Source organism: Notolepis coatsorum (genome assembly GCF_963971535.1).
Source record: "Notolepis coatsorum genome assembly, chromosome: 4".
Lineage (NCBI taxonomy): Eukaryota > Metazoa > Chordata > Actinopteri > Aulopiformes > Paralepididae > Notolepis > Notolepis coatsorum.
Window position 1 is genome coordinate 151,136,122 of NC_140168.1, and position 25,431 is coordinate 151,161,552.

The 25,431-nt window shown below is 45.9% G+C and overlaps 2 protein-coding genes across 7 annotated transcripts in view; both read left to right on the forward strand.

Moving 5' to 3' along the window:
- The window catches only part of apol1 (apolipoprotein L, 1), a 283,625-nt gene that overhangs the window by 130,281 nt on the left and 127,913 nt on the right, over positions 1-25,431 (forward strand). The window lies entirely within an intron of this gene.
- tep1 (telomerase-associated protein 1) overlaps positions 1-25,431 on the forward strand; it is a 149,643-nt gene that overhangs the window by 76,689 nt on the left and 47,523 nt on the right. The window contains exons 15-17 of the mRNA XM_084313418.1: positions 3,476-3,633; positions 4,996-5,103; positions 7,931-8,035. Of these exons, the coding sequence (XP_084169544.1) occupies positions 3,476-3,633; positions 4,996-5,103; positions 7,931-8,035 (371 nt within the window). The remainder of the gene's footprint in view (positions 1-3,475; positions 3,634-4,995; positions 5,104-7,930; positions 8,036-25,431) is intronic.

The window sequence follows — 25,431 nt, forward strand, 5'->3', positions numbered from 1 at the left end:
ATTTCACATAACGTTACCTGACGTAACGTTACCATAACGTAAACTGAGTCTTACACTACTACTGTAGTAGGTTATGAAATGAGATAACAATCATATCCAGCCAAGAATATATTTCACATTACCTGACAAGAAATGCGCAGAACAAACTCGAATGTTGACAAGAGTCTTGCCATGGAAATCCTGGTTCAGTTTGGCCAACCACAAACGTCTCCTTTCCTGAGACAATTGTTTGCCCTCTTCTCCTTGATTTGTGATGACAATTGGCAATCTGAAGAACTCCAAATGCTTTTCCCTATCCGACCTATTAGTACAGCCAAGAACACGGCAATAATTGACCATTTTGAGCAAAAATGAACTTGAAGAGTTGCTAGTTCGATGCAATCACGCGTTGTTTACATCCAAGTTTATCGCCAAGTAGGCCGACTTCCGGTTTGATGACGCGCCGTGAGAACACTCTTAACTCATGTACAAATGCCGATATGCCCTACTTTGTTTACTTGTTTATTGCACAATGTCGCTCTATTGGTTGGATTCTTATTATATATTATTACTATTGTATTATGCACATCGTTGCGGGCAATTTAATTTTATAAATAAAAAAAAAATATATAAATATTAGAAAGGGCTGGGAATCAAACCCCGGGCGTCGGCTTGAAAGGAATGGGGATAAACCACTAGACCACGGTACTGGACAAAATATATCATTATAAATAGAGCCCACCTGGCACCTCCACTGCTAATTCGACAGGTCTTAACGGTTTCATTATTTTATTCAGCAACATTGCGTACACAAACTTATTGTTACCAAGAAGCATTACACTAACGCTTTCTTTTGATGAAATGAATGGACAAGAGAGCCGTACGTCGGCCATCTAATGAAGTTAGATTTGACACGTTTTAATATTATACACTTTGACTGCTGAATTGACACGTTTAACTTATTCATTCTTTAATTCAGCAACATTCATTCATGCAGTCTGTAGACATACTGTAGGACGTTGTAGCATCCTATGAATGAAGTCACCAGCTGTAATGGAATTGAATGGAACTCGAGCTCCAATGAATGAACAAAAGCCGGCGCGTCGGGCAGTTGTCACCAGCTGTATGAGAGCGCCCCCGCTGGTCATTGTTAACATTAACCATGCCAAGCGACGTCATAACAGCAGGCAAACAGCTGTTCCTGGACTTTTCCCAGCTGTATCTGTACCTGCCTGTGAGTCTCAGAGCCCCTGCTGCCCTGTACCTGACGTGACGTCAGCATTAAGATGACACACGCACGCTATGAAACATGCAATTAAAATATGCATGTGCGTGGAGCTTGTGGTTTGGTCAACAAAATGTTTGATAAAAACGCTAAAACTTTTTCCCTCTTCATGAAAGTCAGCGTTGGCCTAGTCACATTGTTTATTGAACAAAAGTACAACCTGCAAGTTGGCCTTTAAGGTAAAAGCATTGTGACAATCAATGATAAAAACAAGACGACGGGGCTCTATGGAGAAACCATGACACTCCCCTGATTAAAAGTAGGTACAAACGAAACGGGCTGGGTGTCATTTTGCCAAATCAGCATGGCTGTGAGTGTCTTTCACCTTTTACATATCTAGCTTTGGCATGGATTCATTTTAATTTTTTTTTATCTACTTTTTTCTCCCCATTTTTCTATTTTTCTCCCATCCCAATTTCGTATTATCTAATTCTTCCCTCCCCTGTCTCGAACGTTGCTAGACCATGCCTCAGGCTGGTCGGCTGCAGTGAGGACCAAGCCTTGCATCACGTGTCCCCTGCGGTACACGAGGAGGCAGCCGTCGCATCTTTTCACCTGTACAGCGTGATCTCTCAGTGGCGAGGAGTAACGCGTGGGAGGCTCACGCTGCCCCCGATACTTCCTGATTCTGCTGTACAGGCAGGGGGCGAAATTAAAGCCTGCCGCCCGCCAGGGGCGCTCAGTTTTTACCTTTGGCACTTGCCACTGAGAGCCCTGCCCGCCGTGTGGCGTGTAGACGTGTAGTTCATAACGATACTCTGTGCAGGTCTCATTTCCGGCCCAAGCGCAACTAGAGTCATAATATCGATGGCTCCGGCAGTTAGCAGCATTCGGTTCGTATGATATTCTTATTTTGAAAAAAACCGTGGCAACGAGTCATATCCGCCCAGCCGGGCCAGCCCTGCAGCGTGATACTATTGGCTTCTGCTCATATCAACACAGAGCAGTCTGCTCTCGTCTAGATCGGACCTCCATGAGCTACCGTTACTGTTTAAACAATGACCCAGTCAACTATTCACTTTTAGTTTAATACATGACGAGGCATTGTCTAACGGTATCTAGCTGGCTAGCTACTGATAGCTGCTGATATCAACATGCTCCAGCAATAGTCGACTCGAGTGCATAATACCTCCGTTCCCTCGTTAGCTAGCTCACGTTAGCTAGCTCACGTTAGATCTATATGTCCCAGTAAACTAAATTGTCTTAACGTTATCTAGCGGGCTAGCAGTAGCTACAGATAGCTCCTGATATCAATGTCTTATAACATTGATTCAACGCGTATTCTAGCTGAGGGCTTGATGAATGTGATTAGACCAAAGAACCGCAATATTATACCAATAGGGTCCAGCTGCAGCGCCGGAGAATCCTTGCATGCTGAATGTAGAGTATTAGTATAGGGTCTAGCTGCATCGCCGGAGAATCCTTGCTGGAGCTGGAGGCTACTCAAGTATACACAGACAGTGGAGCTGTTTGCAGATGGCGAGCATTTTGACTTATTGCGTGGTGGCGATGTCTCGCAGATAATACAACTACAAGTATGATTATATAATATATATTTTATTTAAAAAAATTTTTTTATATAAAATATATATATATTTTTTTTTAATCAAAAAAAATTGGCAGGTAAGAAATATGCTTGGCGGGTAGATTCTTCCCATCTACCCGCCACTGGCCGGTGAGTCAAAAAGTTAATTTCGCTCCCTGTATACAGGCGCACCAACCGACCTGTAGGAGTCGCTGTCCACAACATCCGATCCCCACCCACCGGCTTTCCCACCCCCTAATACTGCCAATTGTATTAGTATGAACGACCAGCCAAGCCGGAAGCAACGCAGAGAGCTGGGCTCGAACCCAGCATCTCCTGCGTTAGTGGCGAGCGCCTTGCCCACTGCGCCACTTAGCCGCCCCGGCATGGATTCATTGTTTAGATTGCTAGCATGGCTAACAAATGCAAATATATTGTAGTCTGCCCCGTTGTTCTGTTTCTGCCTTCTTGAGGCGCGGGATCACTGAGTCTGACATATACAGCGAACAGGTCTATAGATCACTATGTAAACAAAGCCAGTGGAGTGGCAGTGTTTCAACAAATCTTCTGGTACTCTCAACCAGCATCATCATAGACACTTCACTAAAGTACTTTATGAAACATCTCTTAACACAGAATTACTCAATTGTCTCACTTACCCGCTATTCCATTTCCCTATGATTCAGACGACTTCACCATCGCTCTGTGGGCCGTGAAGGACCTGACCCTTGACCTCTGGGCCGATCCCACTGTTGTCTCTGTACTGAGAGGTCACAGTGGAGGGGTTACCTGCCTGGCGTTCAGTCCTGATGGCCAGCAGCTACTGTCTGGGGGGAAGGACAAGGTGTGTGTGTGTGTGTGTGTGTGTGTGTGTGTGTGTGTGTGTGTGTGTGTGTGTGTGTGTGTGTGTGTGTGTGTGTGTGTGTGTGTGTGTGTGTGTGTGTGTGTGTGTGTGTGTGTGTGTGTGTGTGTGTGTGTGTGTGTGTGTGTGTGTGTGTGTGTGTGTGTGTGTGTGTGTGTGTGTGTGTGTGTGTGTGTGTGTGTGTGTGTGTGTGTGTGTGTGTGTGTGTGTGTGTGTGTGTGTGTGTGTGTGTGTGTGTGTGTGTGTGTGTGTGTGTGTGTGTGTGTGTGTGTGTGTCAAACGAGCACTAGCAGCACTACAACATACAAGGACTAATCATCATCAATGTTTTGTACCTCTGAATATGACATTCTTATGTTTATTAATTTGCTAAATTGCCTAAATATGCAGTATCTTATAATATATATATAATATATAGTCTTATAGATACTCATAAGGTAGTCCCCTGTTATTGATACACCTGACAGTCTTGGCACCAGTGTTGTAGTCAAGTCACTAAATCTTGTGTCCGAGTTGAGTCTCGAGTCCCCAGTGTTCGAGTCTAAGTCACCAAAGAAGAGCCAGAGTCTGAGTCGAGTCCCCATTACCCTAGTCCAAGTCCGAGTCATCAAGGTTGGGTCCACTCCACTCTGGCAGTTAAAAAGTTGACATACAAATAAAAAAAGGTCTACATTAAACATAAATGACACGGCGGTCACCGTTTCAAAGGGAGTTTATTTACTTTGTGACACAATAGCCAAACAAATGCACTAGCCATCAATACCTTATGCCAAATGATTAGGGCCTATTATAAAAATGAAATAACTATTTATCAATTAACAAGTCAGAGTCTGCACCTTCCGAGTCCGAATGCAGTCAATGCTCGAGTCCAAGTCATCAGTGCTCAAGTCCAAGTCAAGTCACGAGTCCTGAAAATCAGTCCAGGACTCTGACTCGAGTACTACAACACTGCTTGGCACTAACTGATCCGGTCCTGTCAGATCGGGACCTGGCTAGCACACTATGCTAATACCTTTTTGTGGGCAATTTAGAGACAAAGATACTATTTTTGCTAAGCCAGATAGCAGACAAAATAATATCAGCTGCCTAACTATTGTCAGCTAAAATAATCACTAACTAGATCGCAGAGGCAGATTATTGAGGTATTAACTAACTAGAGTTAGCTTGCTAGCATTCGCTAACTAACGGCTAACTAACAACCATATTTGTTTTTGTTTTTCTATGAAAACTGCTTTACACATTTATTGCACTTAATTTCAGCAAAAGCTCCCGATCCGGCAGATGAGGCTAATGCGATAGTGACGGGTCTACATGTATCTCGTGGTGTGCTCTGTCCTCTTCCAGGCCCTGATGGTGTGGGATGTGAACTCCTCTCCTCCTGCTCTCTCCAAGCCCCTCCCTCACTCTCATGGAGACTGGGTCACCGGGTGTGCTTGGACCTCAGACTGTGTGGTAGGTGTTGATTCTTTTGACGATTTTTTTTAAATAAGAAAAATTTATATTTTTTTAATTTTATTTATTTTTTACTTAACTTATTTAAATGATGACGATTCCGACTTGAGTTATTTTGTATGTTACAAGAGACTTAAGTTTAAGTCAAGCACTTTGATATGTTATGTTGTCTGTTTAAGAAAGAGTGCAATAAATGATTTTATTGAAAAAATAAGAATCATGTGAGAGAATCGTGATCTCAATTCTTAGAGAGAAAAATCGTGATTCACATTTTAGCAAAAATCGTGCAGCCCTAGTTACAAACTATCCCTTCTTTAGAAATTACGTTATTTGGAGCGGCTGGGTAGCGCAGGGAGGGTATCTGGGGGGAATAGTGTGAACACGCGTTACCTTCCCCCGGTGAAGCTCCTCGCTGTCGGGTGAAAAGAAGCGGCTGGCGACTCCGGTGGAGGAGGCGTGTGGTAGTTCTACACCCTCCCCAGGCCGACAGTGGGGCAATGCGTGCAACGACCAGGAAGGGAATTGGCATAACAACTAAATTGGGATGGTTGAAATGTATGTAATGTATTATGTTATTTTATCTGAAAATCTTAGTTATTTTGAGGAATTGGCACCAACCCCCTTTTAGAATTGGTTAGCACTGCTTGAGCAGGTCAAATGGGAATGAGACAACTTCTCTCAACGTTCCATGCAAACCGTTCCATCTACGTCCATGAGCTGTAGTCATAGTAGAAATAAGTAACACTCATCGGACTGGTTGAAAGGACTTTAAGATTATTAAGATACATTTTTTATTCACCATTGACTTGCACTAGCACACAAATATCAATACTAACTATGCAGCTGGTGCCAAATTTCTCAGAAGCAGAAACACAAGTGTGAACTTTTTGAACGGTCCTAAGAAAGGGCTTGACTACTGATCACCAGAATAGGTTTGTTAACCCTTTCACTACCACACTACAGAAGGTTAACCCTTTACTATCACACTACAGACGGCCGTCTGTAGTGTGATAGTAAAGGGTTAAACCTTCTGTAGTGTGGTAGTGAAAGGGCCCTTTGTCGTGTGGCAGTGAAAGGGTTAACCTTCCGTATTGTCGCAGTGAAAGGGTTAACCGTTTGGTAGTGTGGCAGTGAAAGGGTTAACATCCAGAACCTCCCCTTTTTGTTGGACTCGTTCACTATATGCGAGATTGCTTTGCCTTTATGCCACTGTGTCCTGTGTTAAATGAAGCCTTTGGGCAGGAATCCATTTTTAAACAACATATATACAGGTGGATTTCAATCAATCAGAATATTGAGGAACTATATATTGGCTGCCTCCAGGCCAGCCACAGTGATGCAAGAGGAAGAGAGAAGTAGTTGAGTGCATATACTTTTCAGTAGGACAACATTTCTGTAATATATATACAGTATATATATTTTTTATTGGTCTTATGTAATATAAAATTGTTCTCAGATACTGAATTTGGGGTTTTCATTAGCTGTAAGACATAATCATCAAAATTGGCTTGAAATATTTCACTCTGTGTGTAATGAATCTATATAATATATGATTTTCACTTTTCTTTATAATATATGATTGAACTTTTCCTCGATATTCAAATTTATCGAGATGCACCTGTATATTTATTTTATTTGACCTTTATTTAGCCAGATAAAACATTAAGAACATGTTTCTTATTTACAATGTTGATCTGGTCCAAGAGGCCCCAACAGGAATACAAAAAATAATAATATATATATATTAACACTATGATCGCCGTAAACGAGTTTTCACGTCATTCCGAGCCATGCTCATTCTGCCGAAGACGCCGTAACTCGTCTTTGATGTCAATATTTCAAAAATCTGTCATCAAAATCATATTTCCTTTCCGGAGCCCTGAGACACAGTGCAAAGCTCCACTCAACTCTATAGCGGTTCAAGAGCGCCATCTGGTGGCCGATCGGCAGATCGCCAGCCGGAAATTAACCTTTGAACCGGTAGTGCTCATCCATATGTGGTCCGACCACTCGCTATAGCTCCCGCGACTCCATCTTGAAATGCTGGATAATAGATCGCTTGCCCTAACTCAATAAACAACGTTATTTGGACGTATATACTATTATACAACCTGGAAATGGATCAGGCATTTCTACATCCCATAATAGAAAAAAATCTGTTCCACGCTCATCTGCCAGCGGCGCGAGGAAGCCACGGTAAGATTCAGCGTTATTTTCTAACGTCTTATATACTAACTGATCTGATGAACATATGACCCACTCTGGATGAATCATCTAACGCTGCCCACGGAATTATAAACGATCCCCCGCCCATCCGGTCATCATCAGATGATGCGTAGAAACGCCTAGAACCACGTCCAGTTGAAACTTTTTATCTAGCACAGATTCCTACCAAACTGTATTTGATCATCAATATAATGCATTTGGGGCTATAAATCACGTTCTGAAGAAAGCTGCAGAAAACGATAAAAAAGTTTAACGTTGCTACACCCTGAACAATACATATAGGACATTGAATGGGCCATAATAATGGCAATTTAGCAATAGGATTTAAAAAGTTATAGCCCTGCAAAGAAGGGGAACTTCTCCATAGACAAATAGAGCTGGCGAGGGATGGTAAATTATGAATTTAACCCATGGCGATTAAAGTGTTAATAATAAAATAAAAACACAGTTAAGAATCATACACATAAACACATGCACAGCCTATGTACAAAAACAATTAACAGGGGAGGATTAGGGGGGGGGTGAAAGTATGGTGTGTGTGTGTGTGTGTGTGTGTGTGTGTGTGTGTGCATATAACTACATATGACTACATGTTTTCCAGGTGAGCTCGTCCAATGACGGCAGGCTGTGTGTGTGGGACCTGCAGGCCGGACGCAGCCTCAGGGAGATCTCCTGGAACAGCCCGCTCAGCTCTGCCTGCTGTCTGGTAATAATAATAATAATAATAATAATAATAATAATAATAATAATAATAATAATAATAATAATAATAATTGTAACTGAGGGGTACAATTCCCTGACTGTATTGTTAGATATGATACTTACTACCACTACCTCTTGTACTTTAGACTCTGGCCACCCAGTACTAGGTATAAATAATTATGATAAACACTCCCACCTGATGAAACGGATCCAACACAAATGTACCAAGTCGAAAGTCTGCGTTTAATAATAATACATAGCAAAAGGTATGTACAACGATCACTTAATTACATTTATGATTTGAAATAGTATGCACTTTTATGGCAAATGAGTATTCATAGGTAGATCAATATCGAATGTCCAATCTCTGATTGCGCAGGAAGCAAATATACAACCTGGAATATTTAGGGAACTATAACAATGATACTTGAATGATTATATAGCTGGATACACTAGGGGAAGGTTCCGACTGCTTGTAGGACAGCTGGAGGGGGGGGGTAGAGTCTGGCTGTATCCCGTCTGGCCGAGGGTATCCTGGGAGAGCCCACAGTCCTGCGACCCGGTGCCCAGCGATCCTCGATCCACAGATGAAAGCAGTTGGACTCTCTGTGGCCGGCGTCCTCCGGTCCACGATGGAGAGGCGTGAGGCGACCTCGTCGTGTAGAGCGTCTTCTCACCTGTCGTCCTCTCCGGGGGGGGGTATTTCCAACACACCGCAGTGTTGGCCTTTATCCATAGAATAATCAAAGTACTCAAAGCATAATCCAAGCCGGGGAAGGCTAGCCGTCGTCGGTAGAATAATCCAATATACAGGTCCACTCGCTCTTTGGCCTGGAGCTCCTCGGGTGCAGCTTCACGTGGGGTCAACCACCCTGGATAAGCGTCCAGCTGATGCCCGAAACGATGGGGGTGCTGATTACTATAGAACTCTTACCGCACGAGGCACTACATATGAATAGACTATTATTAGCTTAATAGAATACGTCCAACTCGACGATATAGTGCCAAATATGACTATTCAAATATTAATATACACGATGTCTCAATGCCGATACTGGGCCGAATTGGCCTTACTGCCCACACGTGGTTCGCGGGGAGGCTTTTGCGTCTGTCACTCTGTTGGAGGGTAAGGAACTGGACTAAAAGAAAGTTCTACTTTAATAGCGCAGTATATATACGCACTATGAACAAATAGTACCATTAGTGGTGCGGTAGACATATTCCTACGCGGAACTAGGACTTGTCCATACATGTTGAGCGGTACGATTGAACCTGGTCTGAGGGGTATGGCGACCTGGCACCAAGGTCTCGTCCAATGGTAGAATGGAGACTATTATGGGATGTTCAGTAGACTAGAAGGGATATTCAATGCATATTGTACAAGGAATATACAAGGGATATCAGGGGATATACAAATACAATTAAATATATATATATAAATAAATACATATATTCGGTTTAATCTGATCCTTCAGAACAGCCGCCCCCTAATTGGTCCCAACCCAATTAGTTAAGCAGAGACAGATTAACCGCACTGTCTACCACTCAAGGGTTCGCTGTAAGGGTCAGTCAACTCACAAAGTCATAGGGTCATGGTCATCATCGATTGTGTCTGGGAGTCGGGGCAGTTCTATGAGCCTCGCCACAGGACGGGTGTAAATGCGCCCCTGGACGAGTACTTCAGCTGCTCGGACCTTGCCATCGGCACCGGTGATCACTTTGCTTACGCGGCCAGCCGGCCACATAGCTCTGGGTAGTGACTGGTCAATAATCATGACGACTGTTCCTTCCGTCAAATTGTCTCTCTCTTTTACCCACTTCTGGCGGGTCTGTAGAGACGGTAGGTAGTGCAGTAGGAAACTGCTCCAAAACTTGTCGGCTAATACTTGGCTGTACCTCCACATTCGTCGGCCGTTCGCTTCTTCAGGCCGGTACATTGTCTGGGGTAACGCGGGATCTAGCCGCCCCATCAGGAGGGTGTTGGGGGTGACTGGGTCGACATCTGCTACATCACTGGAGACGTAACCGAGGGGCTTTGAGTTCAATACTCCCTCAATCTCCGTGAGGACTGTCATTAGGACTTCTTCCGCCACAGTCTGGGCCCCAAGTACTGCGTACAGGGCTGTCTTTATAGAACGTACTTCTCGTTCCCAAGTTCCACCGAAGTGGGGTGCGTTTGGGGGGTTGAATTGGAAGTCAATCTGGGCTGGAGCGAGGTGGGTCTTAAGTTCTGGGCCCATAGCTTGGAAGCTCTCCCTCAGCTCTCTTTCTCCGCCTTTGAAGTTTGTCCCGTTTGAAGTTTGTCCCGTGATCGGACAATAATGTAGACGGTTTTCCTTTCCGTGATGTGAATCTTCGGAAGGCCATAAGGAATGAGTCTGCGCTCATGGTCGGAAGGAGCTCGATATGTATCGCTCTGGTGGTCATGCATTTGAATACAATACCCCACCGCTTCTCGGTGCCTCTTCCTCTCTTTATGTGCAGCGGGCCAAAACAGTCCATGCCTGTTGAGTGGAATGGCTTGTCGCCGAGTCGGAGGCGACATGGAGGTAGGTCAGCCATCCGTGGTATGCTGGGCTGCGCGCGCCACTTTCGGCAGTCTAGACAGGTTCGCTGGAAGCGTCGCACCGCCTCTCTTCCTTGAAGTATCCAGTAACGACGTCTGATTTCCGCGAAGACTCTCTCTGCTCCTGCGTGGTGTACATCCTCGTCGTATTTCTTTATAATCAGCTCTGTGACCTTGTGTCGGCTGTTCAATACGATCGGGTACTTAATGTCATCCGGTAAATTGGGGGCTCTCCGCAGGCGACCACCCACTCTGATGAGGGTATGTGTGTCACTCTCGGGGGCCAGATGAATCAATCTGCTGTCTGATGGGACGGGCTTTCCTCCCTGTAGACAGTCTAGTTCATCGGGGAACGAGTCTCTCTGGGCTCGTTGCAGTAGAAGCAGTTCTGCTTCCTCGTAGTCAGCTGCTGACATATCAGCGGGGGACTTAATCTCTGGGTGGTGCCGCAGGAATGTCCGTTGCTGCGCACTCTCTATGGTAATGCAATCGTCTATGTTGGGGTCTGCGGAGACAACAGTGCTCAATCCACAGAACATGGGTTTCTTATTCTCAGCCTCCTCGTCACTTGCTTCCCTCGGGGTGGGCGTGGGCCAATCTCCTTCGGGGAGCTTGAGGAATGCTGGTCCGTCACTGTAGATGTTATGACGGGTTAAGTCATCTAGGGACATTCCCCGGGTGATGACGTCAGCTGGGTTGTGTTTTGTATCAACATAGCGCCAGTTTGCTTCTCCGGTTAACTCTCCGGTTAACTCTTGAATCTCAGTGACTCTGACTCCCACGAAGACTTTGTATTTGCATGAATCCGATTTGATCCAGGCGAGTACTGTCGTGGAATCTGACCACAGGATTGTTCTATGCACCGGAATGGTGAGCTCACGTTGGATGAGCGTGGCTAGATGCGCTCCTGCGAGGGCTGCGCAGAGCTCTAGACGTGGGATAGACTGTTGCTTGCGTGGGGCTATTCTCGAGCGGGCGAGGATGAATGCTGTGTAGATCTCTCCCCCCTCTTCTTGGGCCCGCAAGTAGGCTACTGATCCGTAGGCGACCTCGGAGGCGTCACTGAAGACGTGTAGATCCATTTTACATGTCTCTGGCCTCACCGTGGGTGGGAAGTAGCTTCGGCGTATATTAACGCCTGGGAGTGAGTGGAGTTCCATCTCCCACTCTCTCCAGGTGGATGCAATGTGTGCGGGAATGGGGTCGTCCCAGCCCTGGTCCTTGTCCCACAATGCTCGTACAATCATCTTTGCCCTGGTGGTGTACGGTAGTATACATCCTAACGGGTCATATTGTCGGGCGAGTGTTCTGTACACACTCCGTCTGGTGGTCGGTATTGCCGTCGACCTTCCCTGCTCCGTGGTCAGGGGTTTGTGTCTATAGTGGAGCGAATCTGTTTGAAGCGCCACACTAGTCCTAGTGTCATCTCTTGGGCTTCTCCTGGGATTGTGGCCATCCAGGTCTCGCTGCTCGCTGCCTTGTCCTCGGAGGAGAGGCTGCGCAGTACGTGCGGATCGCTGCTGGCCCACTGCCTGAGATCAAAGCCGCCTTTGATCAGAGAGGCGCGGAGTTTAAGTAGGAGAGCCTCGGCTTCTTCCTGGGTCGAAACGCTTTGTAGACAGTTATCTACGTAGAAGCTGTTCTTCACACTGTGTCGGACCTCTTCGTCCGCTGCTGGGTCCTCTGCGACATGTCTCTGTAGTGCAAATGTAGCACAGCATGGGCTGCATGTAGTTCCGAAAGGGAGGACTTCCCATTGGTAGATGGCTGGGTGCTCATCTCCTGGCCTCTCTCTCCATAGGAACCGCAACAGGGGCTTGTCCTCCTCTACTAATCTCACCTGCAGGAACATCCCTTTGATATCCCCGCTGATAGCCACCTTGTCCTGGCGGAAGCGGAGTAGTACGCCTAGTAGGGAGGGGCCGAGTGTAGGACCGGGCAATAGCTCTTTATTCAGATTTTGGGATCCGATCTGGTAGCTGCAGTTAAACACGATGCGGTCTTTGCCGTTGTGATGAACCTTGTGGTGGGGCACGTACCACGATTCAGTCGTCTGGTTGGCCTCTTTAATGTCAATCTTTGTGACGTGTCCCGCTGTGATGAGCTTCTCAATCTCAGCGCGGTATACACTTTCTTGGGCGGGGTCCTTGGCTAAGCGCCGCTCTGTGTTTAGTAGGTACCGCTCTGTGGCGTCTTTCTTTGCGTGAAAGGTAGGCATCCCTTCCCGCCGCAGGAGTGCCGTGGCGTATCTCAACACGCCGCTGACTGGGACTCTCTTTGTTCCCGTCTCGAGGAGGTTAATGGCGTAGATGTCGTCTTTAGAGCGAATGTCTTTCTTTTCGTTCTTAAAGGGCATTTGTTCTAAGGTCCATAGCCTCTCTACATGCTGCAGGAGTGCGGTGTCTCCCTCTGTGACTCGGGAGTGGAGACAGCTAGTGGCTGTGGTTCGGTTGAGAGATTTGGCGAGTGGGCCTTGGAGAGTCCATCCTAGGCGGGTCTCGACTGCTGCAGGACAGCCTCTGGGTCCGGTATGAACCCGGTCTATCGGGACAATGAGGTCTGCGTGGTCGGAGCCTATCAACAGTGTCGGGGTAGCACCGTCTATGAGTGGGATCGGTAGCTTGCGTAGATGTACATATTTCTCCATCAGCTTGGCTACGGGGTATGTGTACCGCGAGAGTCCTATTTCTTGGCTGGTGAAAGCGTCTGTAATCCTGTACCGTCGCTCGGGCTGGCCGCTTGCTGCGATAGAGAATGAGACATTCTCGCCCTTTATCGTTTTCAAATCTCTTCTTATTGTCCGAATTGTCATTTGGTTTTCGCTCCCCCGCAGCCCTAGCTGGGCCGCAGCGGACGCGAGCAGAAGGGTCTTCTCTGACCCGTCATCAAGGACGGCGTAAGTGTCCATGACTTTATTCTGGTAGCTCAATGTCACACGGACTACCTTTAAGAGCACTCTGGCTCCGCTGCTGCTGGCGGGGTCGATGTACATGACGCTTGCTTTGCTGCTTGATGGTGCGGGTGGAGGCCGCCGTCTGTTACTGTCGTGGAGTATGTCCAGATGGGCTCCATCGCACCGACTGCACTTTTTCTTTAAGCGGCATTCGGCTGCCATGTGTGATCGCGCACAGCGAAAACAGCGTCTGTTGGACTTTATCCATTGACTCGCTTCCTCCGCATTCATCTTGGGGAATGAGTCACATTGTGACAGCCAGTGTTCTTTCTCACAGTAGGGGCACACTATCTTCCACTTCTTTCTTGAGGGGGTACTGTGGCTCCTACTGCTTGGCACTGACTCCGATTGGTGCATGACAGTCACCGATCTTCTTCCATCATTTAGTCTCCTGGTTCCTTCTCTGGAGCCAGGGGTGCTCCGTCCAAATGTATCTAGCCGTAAGCTGCTGACTTCTCTCGCCAGGAAGTCGGCTAGATCGAGGAGGTTCGGTTCGGGGCCATTAGGGTCTCGGTGGTCTCTCTGCCGCCTAAAGCGCTCCTGTCGGGCGGGCGGTAGCTTCTCCAAGATCCTCTCTACATTTGAGTTGGCGTATAGTTCATGCCTACCCTTTTCCCTCTGCGCTCCCAGCATCCCTACCAGGGACTGCACTCTGATGGACAGGTCGTCCAGTGCTCGATTGTCTATTGCTGGGGGTAGGCGGTCGATGTGCCTGATCTCCTGGATCACGTAATCCCATATACGTCCATATCTCTGGTCCAACGCTACCAGCGCTGCGGTGTATGGGGTCGTGGAAGTGGCGTAGGCGAGCGCTATGTTGTGCGCGCGGGGTACCTTTAAATGCTTCAGTAGTATCGCGTATTTATGGCGTTCATCAATGACATCCACCAACATTGTCTCCAGACACATGCGGAGCTCCGTATACTGGGCCCGGTTCTCCTGGGTGAAGTCTGGTACCATAGGTGTGCCAATGTATGACGCGGATTGTTGATACATCGGCGAGCGTTGGGGGAGAGGCCTCCTAGGCGAGTCTCCTCCTGCTCCTTGGCGTGGGCTGGTACCGGCTGTGTACCATGGCCCGCTGGTCCAGGTGCTGTTCCTCGGTGCGGGTCGTGCGTCGTGCTCACCCGTGAATAGCGTCGGGGTCTGTAGCGCAGCTCCGCGGGGGTATAGCCTGGGCTGTACTGGACCTCCTGGTCCGGTAGAGTGCTGTGCTGTCGTCGGGCGTGGTTCTCCTCCTCTTCCTCTTCGTCTTCCGTTAGGTCATCCAGGGCTTGTAGTCTCTGATTTAGCCTCTCCGCAGTGTATGCTGCTCCTTCCCGGTGGCTGGGTCTCGCTTGGACCGGTTGGGGAAGGGGGTCTGCGGGGGGTATAAACCTCGTCTGTTGGTCAAGTTCAGGGTTGCTTACTCGGCTAGGGGATGCCGCCCTGGAGTGATGTCTAGACGAGTTCCTGGAGCCTCTGGGGGAGGGAGGGGGTGTTGTCCTTCTGATCAGCTGTTCTATTAGTTGCGCTTGTGCTCTGTCGCGCTCGGCTTCGCGCTTGGTGAGATCCGATTCTCTCTGGGCACCGGTGGCGGCGCGCTGGGCGTCGGCCCGGTCTCTTGCCATATTCTCTTCCATCTGAATGCGTCTTATTTCCAGGCGTATGTGCTCTTCTTCGCTCCGTTGCTGTATCTGCAATCGATCGCGTTCACCCTGGAGTCTATCGCGTTCAGTAGAGGCTTTCAGGCTGACGAGGAATGCCTGCTGTAGTGTCCTCTCTGCCTCGCTGGGAGAAGACGGTTGTATAGGGGAGCCGTCCCTTGGGGTACTCCGTGCGGAGTCTTGGAGCTCTATCTCCACGGTGCTCTCCTCATCTTCTTCCGTGCCGAGTTCTCTCTCGGTAGTGTTGTCTTCCTCCCGGGACTCGTCGGGGACTACTTCTTCGGTATTGGCGGGGTGTAAAGTCATGTCTGGTTCCCCCTGGTCCCCACTGTGAGCTGGGTCAGTTACGTTAGAACCCATAGGGGCCTCTATGGTCGGGGTAGCCTGGTCGTTAGGGTTAGACATAATTTTACTTTCTAGTTTTACCGCGTTTACTGTTGGTAGAAGACTAGGTTGTTGACTGACAGCGTAAGCCTCTAGGTACTGAGGGAGCTGTCGTTTGCGCCGCGGGCGTTGTTGGTTAGGAGGATCGTTTCGTGGAGTGTTCATCATAGGCCATTTTAATATTAATAACACTATATTAATATTACACTGATTACCCTCCGGCTCGAAGGACCAATTGTAACTGAGGGGTACAATTCCCTGACTGTATTGTTAGATATGATACTTACTACCACTACCTCTTGTACTTTAGACTCTGGCCACCCAGTACTAGGTATAAATAATTATGATAAACACTCCCACCTGATGAAACGGATCCAACACAAATGTACCAAGTCGAAAGTCTGCGTTTAATAATAATACATAGCAAAGGGTATGTACAACGATCACTTAATTACATTTATGATTTGAAATAGTATGCACTTTTATGGCAAATGAGTATTCGTAGGTAGATCAATATCGAATGTGCAATCTCTGATTGCGCAGGAAGCAAATATACAACCTGGAATATTTAGGGAACAATAGCAATGATACTTGAATGATTATATAGCTGGATACACTAGGGGAAGGTTCCGACTGCTTGTAGGACAGCTGGAGGGGGGGGGTAGAGTCTGGCTGTATCCCGTCTGGCCGAGGGTATCCTGGGAGAGCCCACAGTCGTGCGACCCGGTGCCCAGCGATCCTCGATCCACAGATGAAAGCAGTTGGACTCTCTGTGGCCGGCGTCCTCCGGTCCACGATGGAGAGGCGTGAGGCGACCTCGTCGTGTAGAGCGTCTTCTCACCTGTCGTCCTCTCCGGGGGGGGGTATTTCCAACACACCGCAGTGTTGGCCTTTATCCATAGAATAATCAAAGTACTCAAAGCATAATCCAAGCCGGGGAAGGCTAGCCGTCGTCGGTAGAATAATCCATTATACAGGTCCACTCGCTCTTTGGCCTGGAGCTCCTCGGGTGCAGCTTCACGTGGGGTCAACCACCCTGGATAAGCGTCCAGCTGATGCCCGAAACGATGGGGGTGCTGATTACTATAGAACTCTTACCGCACGAGGCACTACATATGAATAGACTATTATTAGCTTAATAGAATACGTCCAACTCGACGATATAGTGCCAAATATGACTATTCAAATATTAATATACACGATGTCTCAATGCCGATACTGGGCCGAATTGGCCTTACTGCCCACACGTGGTTCGCGGGGAGGCTTTTGCGTCTGTCACTCTGTTGGAGGGTAAGGAACTGGACTAAAAGAAAGTTCTACTTTAATAGCGCAGTATATATACGCACTATGAACAAATAGTACCATTAGTGGTGCGGTAGACATATTCCTACGCGGAACTAGGACTTGTCCATACATGTTGAGCGGTACGATTGAACCTGGTCTGAGGGGTATGGCGACCTGGCACCAAGGTCTCGTCCAATGGTAGAATGGAGACTATTATGGGATGTTCAGTAGACTAGAAGGGATATTCAATGCATATTGTACAAGGAATATACAAGGGATATCAGGGGATATACAAATACAATTAAATATATATATATAAATAAATACATATATTCGGTTTAATCTGATCCTTCAGAACAATAATAATAATAATTCATTACATTCATATAGCGCTTTTCTAGACACTCAAAGCGCTCCCCACAATGTAGGGTGGAAATTGCCTCCTTCACCACCACTGGTAGCACCCAACCTTGGGCTACAGGCTCAATGGCTGCCATATACTGGCACCAGACACACATCACACTACACAATGATTACCATACACTGTCACCAGGCACACATCACACTACACAATGATTACCATACACTGGCACCAGGCACACATCACACTACACAATGATTACCATACACTGGCACCAGGCAGGCACACATCACACTACACAATGGCTGCCATACACTGGCACCAGGCACACATCACGCTACACAATGACTACCATACACTGGCACCAGGCACACATCACACTACACAATGGCTGCCATACACTGGCACCAGGCACACATCACACTACACAATGGCTGCCATACACTGGCACCAGGCACACATCACGCTACACAATGACTACCATACACTGGCACCAGGCACACATCACACTACACAATGACTACCATACACTGGCACCAGGCACACATCACACTACACAATGTCTACCATACACTGGCACCAGGCACACATCACACTACACAATGACTACCATACACTGGCACCAGGCACACATCACACTACACAATGACTACCATACACTGGCACCAGGCACACATCACACTACACAATGACTACCATACACTGCCACCAGGCACACATCACACTACACCAGCGGTTCCCAAACTTTTTTGGCCGCGCACCCCCTGTCACCTGCCGACCTAGCTCGCGCACCCCCCAATGCAAACATAAAAAATAATAAATAAATAAGTCCAGAGACTCCGTGCTGCTGCCGACTTTAAATCAAATAGGTGTCTGTGGGCAGTCGGCCGACATTAATAAACAGCAGTGTGTTATAATCACATTTTTATGAGCTAACGAATTCCGTTATATTGGACATTTGTATTAATTATATCAAGCGAATAACTGAGAAATTTGGCAGAGAGACGGCAACATTATCGTGAAATATAAACGTTGCGTGATGACTATTATATCTCCGCCTCCCAGTCCCAACGAAGCACATACCAGTAGTATGCAACTGCAGAGCCGCAGAGCCAGCGGCGCTCTCATCCCAACAGCTGAATTGCCAATGGCTGAATTGGAGTATTGCACTGTGCGCGCACAACTGTCTGCTCTGCGGCTGCATGCTTCACGCAAATCTAGCTCTCGCTGCCAAACCAAATGAATCTCGACATCGCTTCACCAATAGTCGTTATCAGAACACTACACACATCATAATTATAGAACACACATCGTTGTCATTGTTACCCTGTTTTCTTGGTGGAGAGCCACCGGGCTGTTGTGTCTGTGCTCCAGCTGTCATCACCACTCTCTGTCTCCACTCTAACGCTGCTCTCCGCTTCTCTCATTCCTCCTGTCCTCTTTCATACTTTTATTGACTTTATATTCACCTGACAGTTTCCCTGTTTTTAGCCAGCTCTGCATGTTGTAAGTGCCACAATCCCGCGCTGGTCCCGCGCTTTTGGCAGGAAGTTATTAATGCACTGGCTCGCGCACTGGCTCGCGCTCCTACTGTCATCGGCCCGCTGTTAAGCCTGCATATACTGTAGGAGACCTGAGGAGACAGACTCCATGCAGACCGGAGCGCATCAGCACAGACGAAGCGCACCTCGCCGAGACATTGTTTATTATTATTATTATTAAAACGTTTCTTGAATTTCATGATTTACACAGTGAAAATCCCCATTTGAAATAATGTATATTAGTTATATATTTATTAGTAAAATAACGCCATTAGCCTTTTCATGTCACGCACCACCTAGAGGTAGCTCGCGCACCACAGTTTGGGAACCACTGCACTACACAATGACTACCATACACTGGCACCAGGCACACATCACACTACACAATGTCTACCATACACTGGCACCAGGCAGGCACACATCACACTACACAATGACTACCATACACTGGCACCAGGCACACATCACACTACACAATGACTACCATACACTGGCACCAGGCACACATCACACTACTCAATGTCTACCATACACTGGCACCAGGCAGGCACACATCACACTACACAATGACTACCATACACTGGCACCAGGCACACATCACACTACACAATGTCTACCATACACTGGCACCAGGCAGGCACACATCACACTACACAATGACTACCATACACTGGCACCAGACACACATCACACTACACAATGACTACCATACACTGGCACCAGGCACACATCACACTACACAATGACTACCATACACTGGCACCAGGCACACATCACACTACACAATGACTACCATACACTGGCACCAGACACACATCACACTACACAATGGCTGAACGGCTCAGGAGACAGGGATTGATATCAGCCAATTAAGGGGGAGGGATGATTAGGTGGCCTTGATGTCAGAGACCTGATTGGGACTTTGACCAGGAACGTTGGGGAACCCCCTACTCTTTGCGAGAGGCGTCCTGGGTTCTTTAGATTCAAGATTCAAGATTGTTTATTGTCTGCCATACAATGAAAATCTGACTTTGCTAGTCTGCCCTTCACACAAAATCACACAATACTTAACTAAAACATATTTAAATACAAGAGTATGTGATGATGTTGTTGTTGTTGTTGTTCAGGGGGAGTATGTGATGTTGTTGTTGTTGTTCAGGGGGAGTATGTGATGTTGTTGTTCAGGGGGAGTATGTGATGTTGTTGTTGTTGTTGTTGTCCAGGGGGAGTATGTGGTGTTGTTGTTGTTGTTGTTGTTGTTGTTGTTCAGGGGGAATATGTGATGATGTTGTTGTTGTCCAGGGGGAATATGTGATGTTGTTGTTGTCCAGGGGGAATATGTGATGTTGTTGTTGTTGTCCAAGGGGAATATGTGATGTTGTTGTTGTTGTTGTTGTCCAAGGGGAATATGTGATGTTGTTGTTGTTGTCCAAGGGGAATATGTGATGTTGTTGTTCAGGGGGAGTATGTGATGTTGTTGTTGTTGTTCAGGGGGAGTATGTGATGTTGTTGTTGTTGTCCAGGGGGAGTATGTAATGTTGTTGTTGTTGTTGTTGTTCAGGGGGAGTATGTGATTTTGTTGTTGTCCAGGGGGAGTATGTGATGTTGTTGTTGTTGTTCAGGGGGAGTATGTGATGTTGTTGTTCAGGGGGAGTATGTGATGTTGTTGTTGTTGTTGTTCAGGGGGAGTATGTGTTGTTGTTGTTGTTGTTCAGGGGGAGTATGTGATGTTGTTGTTGTTGTTCAGGGGGAGTATGTGATGTTGTTGTTCAGGGGGAGTATGTGATGTTGTTGTTGTTGTTCAGGGGGAGTATGTGATGTTGTTGTTGTTGTCCAGGGGGAGTATATAATGTTGTTGTCCAGTGGGAGTATGTGATGTTGTTGTTGTTGTTGTCCAGGGGGAGTATGTGATGTTGTTGTTCAGGGGGAGTATGCGTTGTTGTTGTTCAGGAGGAGTATGTGATGTTGTTGTTGTTGTTCAGGGGGAGTATGCGTTGTTGTTGTTGTTGTTGTTCAGGGGGAGTATGTGATGTTGTTGTTGTTGTTGGTGTTGTCCAGGGCCCCGTTCCTCGTACCTGGATAACTGAGTTAGCCGGATAACTTTAACTGGATAACTGAGTTAGCCGGACTTTCCGGTTCCCCGTACGTGGATTTTCCAAATCACCATGACAACAGATCCAAAAGTTTGAGCCTGGTCGAAAGCAGAGTTTAAGTTCAAGTTAGCCTGAACCATCGCCACGCCCCCGCAAAAAAGTGACAGCCCGTTTCCTGAAATTATTCCCACAGTCTACGATCTGCATTATACCATTCTGAATTACGTTTTTGTGCTCCATTCTTCCAGAGGGGGCTTTTGAAATGTAAAATAGACCCAAAATGCTGATACTAAATTCACTTTGTCCTAAATAATGCACGTTATATATACCGTGGCGCTCGCTCGGTGCGATGTACACATTATGATGTGGTTATTTTAATTGTAACTGGGATTAAGATGTCTGATGAGATGCGCTGTTTGACGGATTTGAGAAATTGAATGAGCCGTTGACGTCACATTAATGAATGAGGATAAAGAAATAAAACTTCATTCAAAATAAAGAATATTCTAAACACGGGTCTCTCGTTCATTAATGTATAAACAATGAATTTATCCCATCTGGTCCAGTGGCGCAGCGGTAGTGCTCAAGCCTGCCAACCCAGCGACCGGTGTTCAAAACCCCGTGTTTCCAATATAATTTTTTTGAATATAATATTAATGATTATACGCCAAAGTAGCCTGGTTTTAAGTTAAAATATTATAAATCTACATGCATTGAGGATGTCATTCTTTATATAGCTCTCAACGTGCACCAAATTGAATTATTCCTATATTGCAAAAAGAAGGAAAAGACTAGGGTCTCGAACCCCGGTCGTCTGCGTGAAAGTCAAAAGAACAACCCGTTAGACCATATTGGAGATAAGTTAAAGATCGACTATACATCAATCAATGGGTAAGAGAGCCGTATCGTAATTCTGTATAACAGTTTAACTAATTATTTTCGCTAGCAAGATCTCATTTGATTATTCAATCCAGCAGGCAAGTTTAAAGAAATATAATCTGATTGATTGAGGTAATGAGGGACTTAGAATTAGCCTATAGATAACGCATTTAACTTGTCGGCGAGGCGATTGAGCCATATTGCAATCTGTCAATAAAGTCTTAAATCAATTAATCAATCAATGCCGTTAGAGAATCAGGATCTCTGCCATCGATACGTGCTGGCTTTTCACCTAAAGCGGCCGCGCGCACTTAGCCTGAGTCTCAAGTCTGAATCGAGTTAACGAGACTGAATCCACCTTCGAGGAACAGGAAAATCCCGGCTTCGAACATCGGGTTAACTGAATCTGGATAATGACATCTTGATCGACTTAGTTGAACCAGGTACGAGAAACAGGGCCCAGGGGGAGTATGTAATGTTGTTGTTGTTGTTGTTGTCCAGGGGGAGTATGTGATGTTGTTGTTGTTGTTCAGGGGGAGTATGTGATGTTGTTGGTGTTGTCCAGGGCCCTATTCCCCGTACCTGGTTCAACTAAGTCGATCAAGAGTCCCATTATCCAGATTCAATTAACCCGATGTTTGAATCCGGGATTTTCCTGTTCCTCGAAGGTGGATTCAGTCTCGTTCATTTGAACCAGACTTGAGACCCAGGATAATTGCGCGCGCGCGCCTCAGCTGACAAGACAGCAAGTGTTGATAGCATAAATCCTGATTTTCTAACGGCATTGATTGATTGATTGATTTAAAACTTTATTAACAGATTGCAGAATGGGTACAATGCAGTACGGCTCATAGCCTCGCCGACAAGTTAAATGCATAATCTATAGGCTAATTTTAAATCCCTCATTACCCCAATCAATCAGATTATATTTCTTTAAACGTACCTGCTGGCAGTATAGGCTTATGGAATGAATAATCAAATGAGATCTTGCTAGCGAAAATAATTAGTTCAGCTCTTTCAGAATAACGATAAAAACAAGCCCAAATAGTATATCTAATTGATACGAATTATATCATGAGGATATCTGTATGTGCTTAGGTATTAATATTATGTACTATATAAATACATGGTTTCCAAAGAGAGGCTTGGAGGGAGGCTTGCAGTTACACTATTAATCAGGTTTTAATCTGTTTCGGACCTAATCCATACATGCATTGAATTGATTACCATTTGGTTTATACCAGTGACACCTCATGTTCATCATCAGATAACAGTGCTTGAAAAGATAAATGCATTTTCTCGAATTCATTCATCAAAAACGTCAAAGGCTCATTCAATTTATCAAGTCACGTCACGTCATCAAATCCATCAAACAGCGCATCTCCTCATATATTTTAATCCCAGTTACAATATCACAATAACGTGTGACACTATCACAGTTTGATACAATAAAATATTCCACAGATTCAGGTTCCTCATAATTCATATCCACAATCCGCGCATAGACGCTTCAGCTTGAATGAAACGCATCCGGGTGCTCCGTTAAGCAAATACACAGCGAAGAATATTAAACTAATCAGAGCCAAACACCCGATAGGTTTCATTCATAAAAAATATCCCAGCGGGATTCACATTTGCAATGATCCGTTTAGTCCGTTATTAAAATAACTGTGTCGCGACTCGCGAGCGCCGTATCCGTATAAATATGACGTGCATTATATAGGACAAAGTAAATTCATAGGCTGAATATGATTTATTATCAGCGTTACTGCAGAGATATTATTTTACATTTCAAACGAAGCACAAGAACATAATTCAGAATGGTATAATGCAGATCTAGACTGTGAGAATCATTTCAGGAAGCGAGCTGGCATTTCTTTGCGGGGGCGTGGCCATGGTTCATCCAGCTAACTGAACTTAACCCTGCTCTCGACCAGGGCCCCGTTCCCCGTACCTGGCTAACTGAGTTAGCCGGATAATTTCCAGCATAGCCTGACTTAAGCCGGACCTTTCTGTTCCCCGACGCTCGATTGTCTAAATCACCATGACAACAGATCAAAAAGTTTGAGCCTGGTCGAGAGCAGGGTTAAATTCAGTTAGCTGGATGAACCATGGCCACGCACCCGCAAAGAAATGCCAGCTCGCTTCCTGAAATTATTCTCACAGTCTAGATCTGCATTATACCATTCTGAATTATGTTTCTGTGCTTCGTTTTCCTAGAGGGGGCTTTTGAAATGTATAATAATAGAACTAAATGCTGATAGATTTACTTTGTCCTAAATAAAATAATGCACGTCATATACGGCGCTCGGAGTGCGATACACGCTGCATGTGGTTATTTTAATAACGGCGCATTGCAAATGTGAATCCCGCGGGGATATTTTTAATGAATGAAATCGGCCGTTTGGCTCTGATTAGTTTCATATATTCTCCGCTGTAGATTTGCTTAACGGAGCGGCCGGATTGTGTTTCATTCAAGCATAAAATTGAAGTGTCTGCGTGGATTGTGGTTTTTGTGGATTATGAATTACGAGGACTCTGAGGATTGTTGAATTGTATCATCACTCACACGTTATTGTGATATTGTAACTGGGATTAAAATGTCTGATGAGATGCGCTGTTTGACGGATTTGAGAAATTGAATGAGCCGTTGACGTCACATTAATGCATTTGAGAATAAAGAGATAAAAGTTCATTCAAAAGAAAAATATTCGAAACACGGGTCTCTTGTGCATTGATGGATACACAATGGATATATCCCGTCTGGCACAGTGGTGCAACGGCCAGTGTTCGCTCCTGGCAAGCGGGCGACCCGAGTTCGAGACCCCGCGTTTCCAATATAATTTTTTTGGAATATAATATTAATGATTATACGCAAAAGTAGCCTAGTTTTAAGTTAAAATATTATAAATCTACATGCATTGAGGATGTCATTCTTTATATAGCTCTCAACGTGCACCAAATTGAATTATTCCTACATTGCAAAAAGAAGAAAAAGACTAGAAGAAGTGGGATTCGAACGCGGGTCGTCTGCGTGAAAGTCAAAACGACAAACCGTCACACCACAGTGCAGATAAGTAAAACATCCACCATACATCAATCAATGGGTAAGAGAGCCGTATCCTTATTCTGAAACAGTTGAACTAATTATTTTCGCTAGCAAGATCTCATTTGATTATCCATTCCATAAACCTACTGCCAGCAGGCAAGTTTAAAGAAATATAATCTGATTGATTGGGGTAATGAGGGATTTAAAATTAGCCTATAGATTATGCATTTAACTTGTCGGCGAGGCTATTGAGCCGTACTGCAATCTGTTAATAAAGTTTTAAATCAATTAATCAATCAATGCCGTTAGAAAATCAGGATTTCTGCTATCGATACTTGCTGGCTTTTCAACTGAAGCGGCCGCGCGCACTTATCCTGGGTCTCAAGTCTGGTTCGAGTTAACGAGACTGAATCCACCTTCGAGGAACAGGAAAATCCCGGCTTCAAACATCGGGTTAATTGAATCTGGATAATGGGACTCTTGATCGACTTAGTTGAACCAGGTACGGGGAATAGGGCCCAGGCTCAAACTTTTTGATCTGTTGTCATAGTGATTTAGACAATCGAGCGTCGGGGAATGGAAAGGTCTGGCTTAAGTCAGGCTATGCTGGATATTATCCGGCTAACTCAGTTAGCCAGGTACGG